General features: G+C 46.6%; 1 protein-coding gene across 15 annotated transcripts in view; it reads left to right on the top strand.

The window, feature by feature from the left end:
* The window catches only part of PCM1 (pericentriolar material 1), an 869,560-nt gene that overhangs the window by 35,376 nt on the left and 821,295 nt on the right, over window positions 1–12,889 (top strand). For all 15 annotated transcript variants that reach the window (XM_033944006.1, XM_033944000.1, XM_033944047.1 and 12 more), the window contains exon 2: window positions 1,322–1,439. In XM_033944006.1, coding sequence (XP_033799897.1) covers window positions 1,344–1,439 — 96 coding nt within the window. In that variant the 5' untranslated portion in view covers window positions 1,322–1,343. The remainder of the gene's footprint in view (window positions 1–1,321; window positions 1,440–12,889) is intronic.

The raw sequence follows: 12,889 nt of genomic DNA, 5'->3' as shown, positions 1-12,889 counted from the left end.
TCAGTTCTCTCCACACGTTTTTCTATATGCTCAATTTTTATATCTACTATTTGCATTCTTTTATTTAAATTTTCTATCTCTTCTTTGACCTCTTGTATGTTTTTTGCGTTATTTAAAACTATCTCTTTGATCTGTTGCAATTCCTTCATGAGATCTCTGTTTTCAATATCTTCCATTGGAAGCGGAACTAATGCAGGAGACGTCGGCTCCAACTTTGACCTCTTAACGCTTCCTGCTCCTCTTCCCGCTGAAGCGCTCTTACATTGCTTGCCCGAAGCCATTCCGCTACCGAAACCGAAACTTTACTAATGCGACTCGTGATTTTTTAATACTTTAAAATATTATAAATAGCCTGATTTTACGGAGCTCCTCAACTACCCGACCATATCGGAACGCTCCAAAGTCACGCCCCCTGTATTTAAATTTTTATTAAGATAGTAGCAATTATTTTCTCCTTTCAATAAAGTACAGCAGAAAAGTTCTCCAAATATGATTAACCTATTAAACTGGAGATAGTTCACCTCACAATAATTTCATAATTATTTATCTTTGTATTTCTAATAGTATAAATCAATTTGTAGTAATATGATATAACTGTAAAGCTAATCGGAAAAGTTTTATTTAAAGTAATGAAACTTTCACCTGGTTCTAAATATTAAGATTATACTAGCAAGAGTTAGGGATCATTTTACAAAGGCACGGTAGCGGTTTAATGCGCGGAATGCCACGCTAGTACCTAATGCCTCCATTGACGAGGCGTTAGGATTTTAGGCTGTCGCGGGGGTTAGCGTGTGATGAAATGTCTGAAGCGCTAACCCCCGTAGCGCGCCTTGATAAAAGGAGCCCTTAGTCTCCGTCTGTAGAAATCCATGATTTAAATCAAGTCTCTGACTGGTGATTTCAATCGATTTGATTTAAATCAAATCCACCCTACTATTGTGGCTTTGTAAAAGGGGCCCTTAGTTCTCTTGTTTCAAAGACTTGCATGTTAATGTACATTGGGAGATACCTTTTTTTTTTTTTCTTGCAATTGGAACACTTTTTTTTTTTTTAAATTATTTTAATTATTGGAATTTTATTAATCACCTTTATGAATAGAGATTCACCCAAAGCAGTGTACTGCAACCTGTTAAAATCAGACGTAGTCTTAAGTATTTTCCCTATCTGTCCTAGCGGGTTCACAATCTAATTTTGGTACCTGGGGAAACGGAGCTTTTATATTATGGATTTTTTTTTTTTTTTTGGGGTGTGTGTATGTGTGTATTGTAATGTTAAAGAATCTGCCACATTAATATAATACAATTTTGTGTTGATTTTGCAGGGTTTATGTACCTGTCTTCATAATGGCAACTGGAGGAGGACCATTTGAAGAAGGCATTAATGATCAGGACATGCCTACCTGGAGCAGTGAGGGTCTTGATGACAGACTAAATAACATGGTATAACTTCATTATTTTCAGTTATTTGAAAAAAAATTCTCAAAATTAAAGTAAAAGTCTTTATTTAGATAAAATGTACTAATTAAAATAACTCACAAACTATTAGGGGCAAGGCATGTTACTTAACTGTACAAACTTTCAATAGGGCTCCAAGTACTGAAGACATTAACTTCACAACACAAGGTTTACAAATCCCAAGTTAACATGTCCAGACAAGAGAGCTTGCAAGTCCTTGTTTCGCCAAAAATGCTGCGTCAGGAGAATAATCCTCTTGCCATTTTCAAAACTACTCCTGATGCAGCATTTTGGGCACTTGCATGCATATTAGGGGAATGTTTTCCCTTTATAAAGGAATTTCTAAATGTACATTCTGATACTAACTTAAATCAATAATAAAAAAGAAATAACAGAAGAAAAGAAGAAACAGTTCTAATATTACAATATACTTACCAGTGTTCTACTTAGGGCCTTTCAGCCGGGCAGTTCGCCCAGCTAAATTCTGCTGCTGCCGCTGCTGTTCAACATTAAAAAACAACAACAACAAAAAAGCCGGCTTAGAGATTTCACCTTAGCCTGTAGCAAACTTATGCTCCGGGGCTCTAATGTGTCTGTGCCGGCTTCCCTTCTCTTCCCTCCGAAACCGGAAGTTATGTACGGGGGGGGGGAAGAAGAGAAGGGAAGCTGGCACGCACATGTTAGAGCCCCAGATCATGCGTTTGCTACGGGCTAAGGCGGGAGACAGGTCAGTGAAGCTTACCATTTGCTCTTCTTGCTGCCAGGTCCTGCCTACTTTCAGTTTCCGCGAAGGCAGAACCCGGCAGCATTTCTCCAAATCGATCGTGATCTTGGGCCGATCAGCCTTCCTCTCCGACGACAGAATTGACATCGGGGAGAGGAAGGCTGGTCGGCCCGAAGTAGGGAGAGCTTGGGGTGGCGGTGATGGCTTTGGGGCCTGTTCCCTGATGGCAGCGGCATTGGCAGTGGCTTGGTGGAGGGCAAGGAGAAAGAAAGAAAGAGGGCAGGCAGGGAGACAGAAGGAAATAAAAGAAACAGAATAAAAGAAAGGGGGCATGAAGAGAGAAAGAAAGAAAGGGCACGAAGAGAGGAAGAAAAAGTTGGGGGGAGGGGAATGAGGTCAGGAGGAGAGGAAGCATCCGGGTGAAAGAAGGGAAGAAAGATTGGATGCACAGTCAGAAGAAGAAAGTGCAACCAGAGACTCATGAAATCACCAGACAACAAGATAGGAAAAATTATTTTATTTTAAATTTACTGATCAAAATGTGTCTGAATTTATATCTGCTGTCTATATTTTACACTATGGTCCCCTTTTACTAAACTGCAATAGCGGTTTTTAGCGCAGGGAGCCTTTGAACGTCGAGAGCAGTGCTGGGCATTCAGCGCAGCTCCCTGCGCTAAAAACTGCTATCGTGGTTTAGTAAAAAGGGAGGGGGGTTATTTGTCTATTTTTGTATGGTTGTTACTGAGGTGACAGTGCACAGAGTCATCTGCTTTGACCTCATTGAAAAAACCCCGGAATAGGAATGATTATTACAGGAAATTGGAAAGATTATACTAAACTAAATTATACTTTCTGGTGGAATTCAGTATGCCATATTTATAAAATGGAAAGGGTGCTTGCTATGCAACAAGGTAATTATAATAAGTTTAAAAAGATTTGGGGGCCATTGATTATTCTAATGATCAGACATCTTAAACACCTCAGTATTGGTTAAGATAAGGGGGGGGAATATGAATGACAATAATTGATAATTGTTAATTATTAATATATGGGTGGGAGGGATGGGATTCTTTTATATTTATACTAGTCATTAAGCCAGTTACATTAACGGGTGCTAGAATACTGTTCACCCTCTATGTTGCCCCTTCCATTCACTGCCCTCTCTTCTCTTTCCATCCAGTGTCCGCCCCCTCTCTCTCTGTCCCATATGGCCTCTCTCCATCTCCTCCTTCCTTTTGCCTTGGTCTGGCATACCTTCCTCCTTCCCTCCAAGCCATTTTCTCCCCCTCTGCTCCCTTTCCTCATTTAACTACTTCATTGGGCAGCAGCAGCATTCACAGTTCATTGCTGCTGCTGGCTTCAGGTCTTTCTCTCTGGCCGGTGCTGTCTTCATGAAAACAGAAAGTAGGCAGGACCGGCCAGAGAGGAAGGCCTGAAGCCAGCAACAGCAGCGAATTGTAAACGCTGCTGCTGCCTGAAGCACCCGAGGCAGACGCTTCTCTCCCCTCCCAGCCCAACCCCCGCTGACTCTGCGACCCTCCCAGCAAGATGACTTTAATATCAAACCTCCCTCCAGCGTTGGCAACCGCAGCACGCTAAACAGGCTGCTTCGCGGCTTTCTTCTGCCGTTGAGTCTCTGTGTTGCGTCATTGATGACATCATTAGTGACGCGGCAGAGGGACTCAACTGCAGTAGAAAGTCGCGAAGCAGCCTGTTTAATGTGCTGCGGCTGCCAACGCTGGAGGGAGGTTTGTGCCGGTATGTGCAGAAGCGATATGTCTCTCCCCCTCCAGTACCTGTGCAGCACTTTGCTGCGGCGCATCCTCCCATCCTGAGTCGGCCACAGCGCTCGAGTCTGTTTCTCCCGCTTTGTCTAGCCGCCGCATACGCACTCTGGCCACGGACCTACAGATCACGGATCAGGGATTACAGATCACGCAGGTCTGAGTGCGTATGTGCGGCTAGCGTTTTATTATATAGGATATTTGAAGGATTACAAATAAGATTGTCAAGTGATTAATTAATATATTTCTGAGTGATTATTGTACACTTGTTATAATTTCTGAAAATGAATAAAGATTTTTTTTAAAAAACAAACAAACATTTTCGCTGCGTACAGTGTGCGTTGTGGGTTTTAAAAATTTTTTTATTGTTGGTAGATCATTTTGACTTGGTCATTTTAAAAGTAGCTCGCAAGCCTAAAAAGTGTGGGCACCCCTGCTCTTGAACATTGCTCCTTAGTTTTATCAAGTGGTGCAGTGAGGGGCCAGCACTTTACATCTTATCACCTCATTCTTTTTTCCCTAGCAACAGCAGCAGATGAATCCAGAGACCAATGGGATAGCCCACATCTACCAGCAGGCGGAGATAGAGAAACTGATTAACATGTGATCCCATTGGCTGGCACTCCTCCTGTTTATCCAGTATTCTCTATCTCCCAGCAGGAAAAGGTTGAAATTCAACTAGCTCCTGAATTCTGGCTATGACTGGAACTTTATTTTCTCCTGTTGAGGTTTCTCTTCAGTGAGACTGCCATTCTGTTTCTCCTGTTGAGGTTTCTTTTCAGTGAGCTGGCAATGCTATTTCTCCTGTTGAGATTTTCTCTTCAGTGAGACAGGGGTGTCCGGCTGAACGGTGCCGGCTTTAGGGGTTACACCTGGGCCCCCCCAGGTCCCTGCCTCACCCTCCCTCCATTGCTAGAGGGTCTGACTGGGTCTCAATTTTTTTCTTCTTTCCCTTCTCTGTTTAAAAAAAAAAAAAAAAAGACCACAGTTGCTGCATTCTGCTGTTACTGCTGATCAACCAGCTGTAACTGGCTTCAACCGGCCCTAACAAGCTTGTGAGTATGTCTGGTTTTTTACTGTCGGTTGAACTTCAGGTTATCCCAGGACAAGCAGGCAGCATATTCTTGACTGATGGGTGACGGCACCGACGGAGCCCCGGTACGGACAATTTTAGAGTGATTGCACTCTAAGAACTTGGAAAGTTCTAGTAGGCCGCACCGCGCATGCGCGAGTGCCTTCCTGCCCGACAGAGGCGCGCGGTCCCCAGTTTCTTAGTTTCCGCGGAGCTAAGAAGACGCACTTTTCAACGGCTGTTAAAAAAATTTTTCCTGATCGCCTTCCCGCTCGCGAAATCTTCTTAGGAAATTGTATTTCCTTTTTTCTTTTATTATTTAAAAAAAAAAAAAAGAAGAAGTTTCTTTTTTCTTTTCTTTCGTCGGTTTTGCCCCGGCGGGGCCTGCTGCCACCATCGAGGCCTCGGCCTTCGATTTGGCAGAAGCCGTTTTTACTTTCATGCCCCCCCAGCCAGGGTTTAAGAAGTGCCAGCGGTGTGCACGGCCTATTTCTCTCACAGACCCGCACAACTGGTGCTTACAGTGCCTGGGTCCCGAGCATCAGGCTTCCACCTGCACCCGCTGTGCCACATTGAAAAAACGAACATTGAAAAACCGTCAAATTCAGCAACGGTTGCTTTTCGGTGCCGATATATCTGACCCTGCGGCATCGACACCGGCATCGGCCCCATCTCAGTTGGCACCCACTTCTTCGACACCGCGCCGGCGTCGCAACACCCAGGTAAGCCGGCTAAGAAGCCTTCCCCACTGGAGCGTCATCCGGTCTCGATAGCAGCGAGCCCAGTCCTGCCGACCGCGAGGCGCCCGCGGAAGCGCTCCGCCCCTATTGAGGTGAGTCCCTCGACCTCGGGCTCCTCATCCTTGGGGCGTCGAGCGGCACCGCAGGTACCGCAGAAGAAAAAAGCGGTACCGGTGCCTTCTCTGGACGAGCGCATTGCAGCCGTCCTACAGGTGCAGCTCAAAGAGCAGTTACAACAGCTCCTTCCTGCTCTATTGGCATCGAGCCTTCCAGTCCCGGTCCGGTCTGAGCCACCGGTACCGGCAGTGGAGCAGCCTCTATTGTCCGCGTCCACTTTGTCGATACCGGTCCACTCTGCTTCATCGGTCTCCATGCCAGTCCTCGCACCGGAACCGAGAGCTCAACACCAGGCTGTTCAGACTTCGGCACCGATGCAGCCTGTAACGTCTCCCGGTACCGTGTCTATGAGGTCAGGTAAGTCGGCACGCAAATCCCGACACCTGGAACCCTCCACACTGGAGTCTCGAGACCGTAGCTCCCACATTAGGGATCCTGATCTGTGGGGTGACTCCGAAGAGCCTTTTCTTTCTGAGGGTGAGTGTTCATCGGATGTGGATGATCCTGCTGTTCCTGATCCATCCTCTAGACCAGATTCTACATCTTTCACTTCCTTTCTGAAAGACATGTGTGAATCTCTTTCTATTCCTTTGGAGGCTGAGTCTAAAAAATCCAAAGCCTTCCTTGATGCACTGGATTTTGACCAGCCTCCAAAGGAATTTCTCAAATTACCCCTCCATGATATCTTGAGGGAAACTTTTTATAAGAATCTGGAGACTCCTTTGACCATTCCAGGAGCCCCTCGTAAATTAGATTCTTTGTATAAAGTGATACCTATTCCTGGATTTGATAAGCCGCAGCTTCCACATGAATCTCTTCTAGTGGAATCTACGCTTAAAAAGTCTGCCGGAGCTAGTGTATACGCTTCTGTCCCTCCTGGCAGAGAAGGTAAAGCCATGGATAAGTTTGGTAAAAGGTTATACCAGAATGCCATGCTGGCTAACAGATCTGGTAATTATGCTTTCCATTTCTCTTTCTATCTCAAGCATCTTCTCACCACCATGGCTTCCTTTGAAAAGTACCTTCCTGATCGCAAACGGCAGGCTTTTCACCAGTGCTCGTCCTCTCTCTTCCAGCTACGCAAGTTTATGGTTCGATCAATTTATGACACGTTCGAACTTACCACCAGAGCAACGGCCATGTCTGTGGCCCTGCGCCGCCTTGCTTGGCTCAGAGTGTCAGAGCTTGATGTCAACCATCAAGATCGACTGGCTAATGCTCCATGCCTAGGGAATGAACTCTTTGGTGAATCCATGGACTCTACCACCCAAAAGCTTTCCGCCCATGAGACTCGCTGGGATACTCTTCTAAAAACAAAGAAGAAGACTCCACCTGCCCGGCCTTTTAGACAACAATCGGCCTATCAACGCCGTTATGTGGCTCGCCCTTTGCCATCAGCTCCCCAACAACCTAGGCGTCAACGTCAGCAACAACGACAAACCCCTAGGCCACCACAGCAGCAACCTGCGAAGCCACCTCCACAGCAAAAATCTACTCAGCCCTTTTGACTTAGTTCTCCAGGGCATAGCCAGTTTTCTGCCATCTGCCCACCTGCCTCAACCTATAGGTGGCCGTCTTACTTTTTTCCTCAGCCGTTGGGAGATCATCACCTCGGATCTATGGGTCCTCAACAACATCCGCCACGGCTACTCTCTCAACTTTCTGACACTTCCTGCCCAAAGTCTGCCAAGCGAGTCTGCTTTCAACACTCCTCAATCTTCCCTCCTCCTTCAGGAGGTTCAATCCCTCCTCCTTCTGAACGCCATAGAGGAAGTTCCTCTAGATCAAAAGGGGCAGGGATTCTACTCCCGTTATTTTTTGGTTCCCAAAAAAATAGGAGATCTCAGATCCATTCTAGATCTTCGCGATCTCAACAAATGCTTGGTCAAAGAAAAATTCAGAATGCGCTCTTTGGCCACTCTTTACCCTCTTCTCACTCACGGCGACTGGCTATGCTCCCTCGATCTCAAAGAGGCATACACTCACATACAGGTCAATCTGGCCTCCAGACAGTACCTCCGCTTCATGATCAATCACTGTCATTACCAATACAAGGTGCTCCCCTTCGGTCTTGCCTCTTCTCCAAGAGTGTTCACCAAATGTCTGATTGTGGTGGCTGCTGTTCTACGCTCTCACCACCTTCAGGTATTTCCTTACCTGGACGACTGGTTAATCAAGGCCAATTCATCTCAGACAGTGCTCCTGGCCACCAACCAGACCATCCTGTTTCTGCAGCTTCTGGGGTTTGAGATCAATCTACCCAAATCTCATCTCATCCCCACTCAGAGACTTCAATTCATTGGAGCGGTGCTGGACACAGTCCTCATGAGAGCGTTCCTGCCGTCCAACCGTCTTCAAACTCTTCAATCTCTATGTCAGCAGGTGCTTCCACAATGCTCCATCTCTGCCAAGCAAATGATGATACTCTTGGGTCACATGGCCTCGACAGTTTATGTCACCCCCTTCGCACGTCTTCACCTGCGCACTCCTCAATGGACCCTGGCTACCCAGTGGTCCCAAGAGACGGATCCTTGCTCACGACACGTATTTGTGACATCATCACTTCGTCAGTCTCTTCAATGGTGGTTGATATCCTCCAATCTCTCCAGAAGTCTTCTGTTCCATCTACCTCCTCATCAACTAGTCATCACCACCGACGCCTCCCCTTATGCCTGGGGAGCTCATTTAAACGACTTCCAAACTCAAGGCCTTTGGACAGCCCAGGAAAAGAAGCATCATATCAATTTCCTGGAACTCAGAGCGATGTTTTATGCCCTCAAGGCTTTCCAACATCTTCTCTTTCCTCAAGTTCTCTTGCTGTGCACAGACAATCAAGTTGCGATGTACTGCATCAACAAACAGGGTGGGACAGGCTCTCGCCTCTTGTGCCAGGAAGCCCAGAAGATTTGGGCTTGGGCCACAGATCACCACTTGTTCCTAAAGGCTGTCTACATTCAGGGAGAACAGAATTCCTTGGCGGACAACCTCAGCAGAATTTTTCAACCCCACGAATGGACTCTCGATCCTTTGACTCTCCAGTCCATTTTCGCTCAATGGGGCATTCCTCAGATAGACCTCTTTGCAGTTCCTCACAATCATCAGCTGCCCCACCGTCTGGCAGCGGATGCGTTTCTTCTGGATTGGTCCAATCTGTTCCTGTATGCTTTCCCCCCTCTGCCTCTCATGTTACGAACCTTGTTCAAGCTCAAGAGGGAACAAGCCACCATGATTCTCATTGCTCCACGGTGGCCCAGGCAACATTGGTTCTCCCTTCTACTTCAACTCAGCTCCAGGGAACCTATTCTACTTCCTCTGTTGCCTTCTCTGCTTACACAGCATCAGGAGACCCTTCTGCATCCCAACCTCCAGTCTCTGCACCTGACAGCTTGGTATCTCTCGGGCTGAATTCAACTGATCATCTTCTGTCTCAGCCCGTTCATTCTATTCTGGATGCTTCCAGGAAACCGGCCACTCTGCAATGTTACCATCAGAAGTGGACACGGTTTTCTTCTTGGTGTCTTCTTCATCATCTTGATCCCACTTCCCTTGCAGTGGAGACCTTGTTAGACTATCTTCTTTCTTTGTCTGACTCTGGTCTCAAGTCTACTTCCATCAGAGTCCACCTCAGTGCTATTGCTGCTTTTCATGAGCCAGTTCATGGAAAACTTCTCTCAGCTCATCCTTTGGTTTCCAGATTCATGTGGGGTCTTTTCAATGTCAAACCACCTCTTAAGGCTCCTACTGTAGTCTGGGATCTCAATGTGGTTCTCTCTGCCTTGATGAAGCCTCCGTTCGAACCTTTGGCTACAGTTACTTTCAAGTTCCTCACTTGGAAGGTGCTCTTCCTTATTGCTCTTACCTCTGCCAGGAGGGTCAGTGAACTACATGCACTAGTTGCGGATCCACCTTTTACTGTCTTTCATCATGACTAGATGGTTCTGCGTACACATCCAAAGTTTCTCCCTAAGGTTGTGTCTGACTTCCATCTCAACCAATCCATTGTGTTGCCTGTCTTCTTTCCGAAACCTCACTCTCATTCTGGAGAACAGGCTCTCCATACTTTGGACTGTAAGCGGGCTTTAGCTTACTATTTAGACCGTACTAAGCCCCACAGATCATCTCCACAACTATTTTTGTCCTTTGATTCAAATAAATTGGGACGTCCTGTTTCTAAACGTACGCTGTCTAATTGGCTTGCAGCGTGCATCTCATTCTGTTATGCTCAGTCCGGACTGACACTGGAAGGTTCTGTCACGGCCCATAGAGTTAGAACTATGGCAGCATCTGTAGCTTTCCTCCGTTCCACTCCTATTGAGGAAATCTGCAAGGCTGCTACTTGGTCCTCAGTTCATACTTTTATATCTCATTATTGTCTGGATGCTTTCTCCAGATGGGATGGACACTTCGGCCAATCTGTTTTTCAAAATTTGTTTTCCTAATGGCCAACCTTCCCTCCATCCCTCTTTTTGTTAGCTTGGAGGTCACCCATCAGTCAAGAATATGCTGCCTGCTTGTCCTGGGATAAAGCACAGTTACTTACTGTAACAGCTGTTATCCAGGGATAGCAGGCAGATATTCTTGCGTCCCACCCACCTCCCCGGGTTGGCTTCTTAGCTGGCTTATCTTAACTGGGGACCGCGTGCCTCCGTCGGGCGGGAAGGCACTCGCGCGTGCGCGGTTCAGCCTACTAGAACTTTCCAAGTTCTTAGAGTGCAATCACTCTAAAATTGTCCGTACCGGGGCTCCGTCGGTGCCGTCACCCATCAGTCAAGAATATCTGCCTGCTGTCCCTGGATAACACCTGTTACGGTAAGTAACTGTGCTTTCTGTTTGGGAGTCTTAGTAATGTGGGTTCGGTCAACATATGTTTAAGGAATGGATATGTTATTGAGGCTAAGTTTTATGACTAGAAATCCGTGGAGGGAGCCGGGACTTCCCGCCCTTTGCATGCACGCGCTTGGTTTCCTTGTTGGTTACAGCGCGGCAGTAGCGGAGCGATTTCATGCTCGCACTTGTTCTCATTGTTGGGTTTCAGTGCAGCAGTAGTAGTCCTGTTTATTCCGAGGTTCTCTTTCGTCTGTGTATGTCATGGCCATGTGCAGCTGATTGTGCAGGTGCCGGTTTATAGCAGCGCGCATGAGATGGGACATGTATTTTTCCGGCGCTGTGGGCCATTCTTCTGGTTATTCCCTGAGTCTGATTTTCTTTCTATGTAAGCCGCGGCAGGGCAAATTTTGCGGGGCTTGAATCCGACTATGTTTCTAGGAGCGTTGATGCAGCGGCCACGTGTCAGCGAGAATCAGGCGTGCGCTTGGGTCTCCGACGATGGCGGGAGAGCTGCAGCGTTCCGATAGTTTGTTTCCAACTGACTTTGGTCAGGGTATCCTGGGGCTTCTCTCCTTTCCAGTTCAGACAAGTTGTATGTGTTTCACCAGCTTTGGGACAAGCTTGGGCAGATATATATGTCTATGTCTGTGTTCCTGCTGTACTTCCTTGAAGGAAGCTGCTTGTTTAATCGGACTCTGGGGTTAGCACTCAAGGGGTTTACCAGAGAGACTCTGACCTGTGCTAGGTCACCCAGTCTCGGTTTGTCTACGGACTGGGGTGACATATGGTAACTCACGGCACGGTGAGATCAGCAGTAAAATAGTGCCCTGTACTTCACACAGGTATCTCATTGTCTCTCTTGGGGTCCCTGCAGATTGAGCCTTTGTCTGTTGGTAGCTGTCCTTATTTGGACCTCTTTGCTGAGCTGCATGTGTCTAGTAGTGGCACAGGATATATATGCCTAAAGATAGTACAAACAGTTTCCAAGTTTGGGCTGTGTCTATGGGCATAATGACAATGTGCATCTTCCTGCAGCCAGGACTCTTTCTCTATTTCTGAGGGGCCTGGACTTCAGATTTCCATGCTTATCACTCTGGTTTCTCCTGTCGTCATTTTCTCATGGCACATGCTAGACGGGCCCCCCGACCAGACAGGAAGGACTGTACACTCCGTTTAACCAGGAGCCAGTTACCTATTCTATCAAACCCACGGAGGATCACGTGCTATGTGGCTGTTAGCCTCATCCCTGAAGCTTTCATTAGCGATATGAGCTTTGTCTGATACCTGTAAGGATGCTGTTGTTTTCCACGGGGCAGTAGATGCGGCATCTTGATTGAGTCTAGTACATATTCACTTTTAAGGACATACGTATTTCGCTCATGTTGCATGGGGTTAGTACTGTTTTCATGGTTCCCGTATATTCCTCTTTACATTTTGAAATTTGATTTTTCCTAGGAGAATCTTCTTGCAGATCCTATAGTCTCATCCTGCCATTCCCTGACCTTCTGCACTTCATTCTTAGGGGATCTTTACTTCTTCCAATGACTCTTCAGGCTTTCTCATGAGGGAGAAGACAATATAATGTCAGGTCAGGGGGCTGTGAAGATTTTTCAGGATGCTTGCATCTTTGCATCCTCCTCAGGTTTCCAGTTCGTTCTTGGAGTCTCTGTGTTTCCCTTTTCAGTGTTACTGGTCCTCAGGACAGTTCTTGTAGTTCTTCAGGAACTAAGGGACGATGTTCCACTTACTGCATGGTGCCCGAGATGGGGGCATTGGGCGTGCTGGATCCCATTCTGCTGAATTAAGTTTCTCGGGGTTACACATTTCTGCAGACAACCTGGGAGTATATTTACATTTTCTCTATGGACTCCGAATCGACACTTGGTTTGCTTGTCTGTCTTGGAGCAGCGCTTTCGGTTTTGGCATTTCACCATTTTGCCTACCCAAGTCTTCACGAACATTTTAAATGATGTGGGCGATGGTACCGTTTTGGCGCAACCAGGCGATTCATCTAATTTCTTCTTGACTGCCTGCTTGATTCAGACGACTTCCAGTCGGGCCATTTGACAGACACGAAAAGGGTGGTATCTTTTCCTCAGTTCTTTACACGTGCATCTTCGAATTTGCACAGCGCTCTTTTCTCCTGTACTATTTATAGGTATATCGGGGTG

Source organism: Geotrypetes seraphini, chromosome 1 (genome assembly GCF_902459505.1).
Source record: "Geotrypetes seraphini chromosome 1, aGeoSer1.1, whole genome shotgun sequence".
In the NCBI taxonomy this organism is placed as follows: domain Eukaryota; kingdom Metazoa; phylum Chordata; class Amphibia; order Gymnophiona; family Dermophiidae; genus Geotrypetes; species Geotrypetes seraphini.
This window is presented reverse-complemented; position numbering and strand designations above follow the sequence as displayed.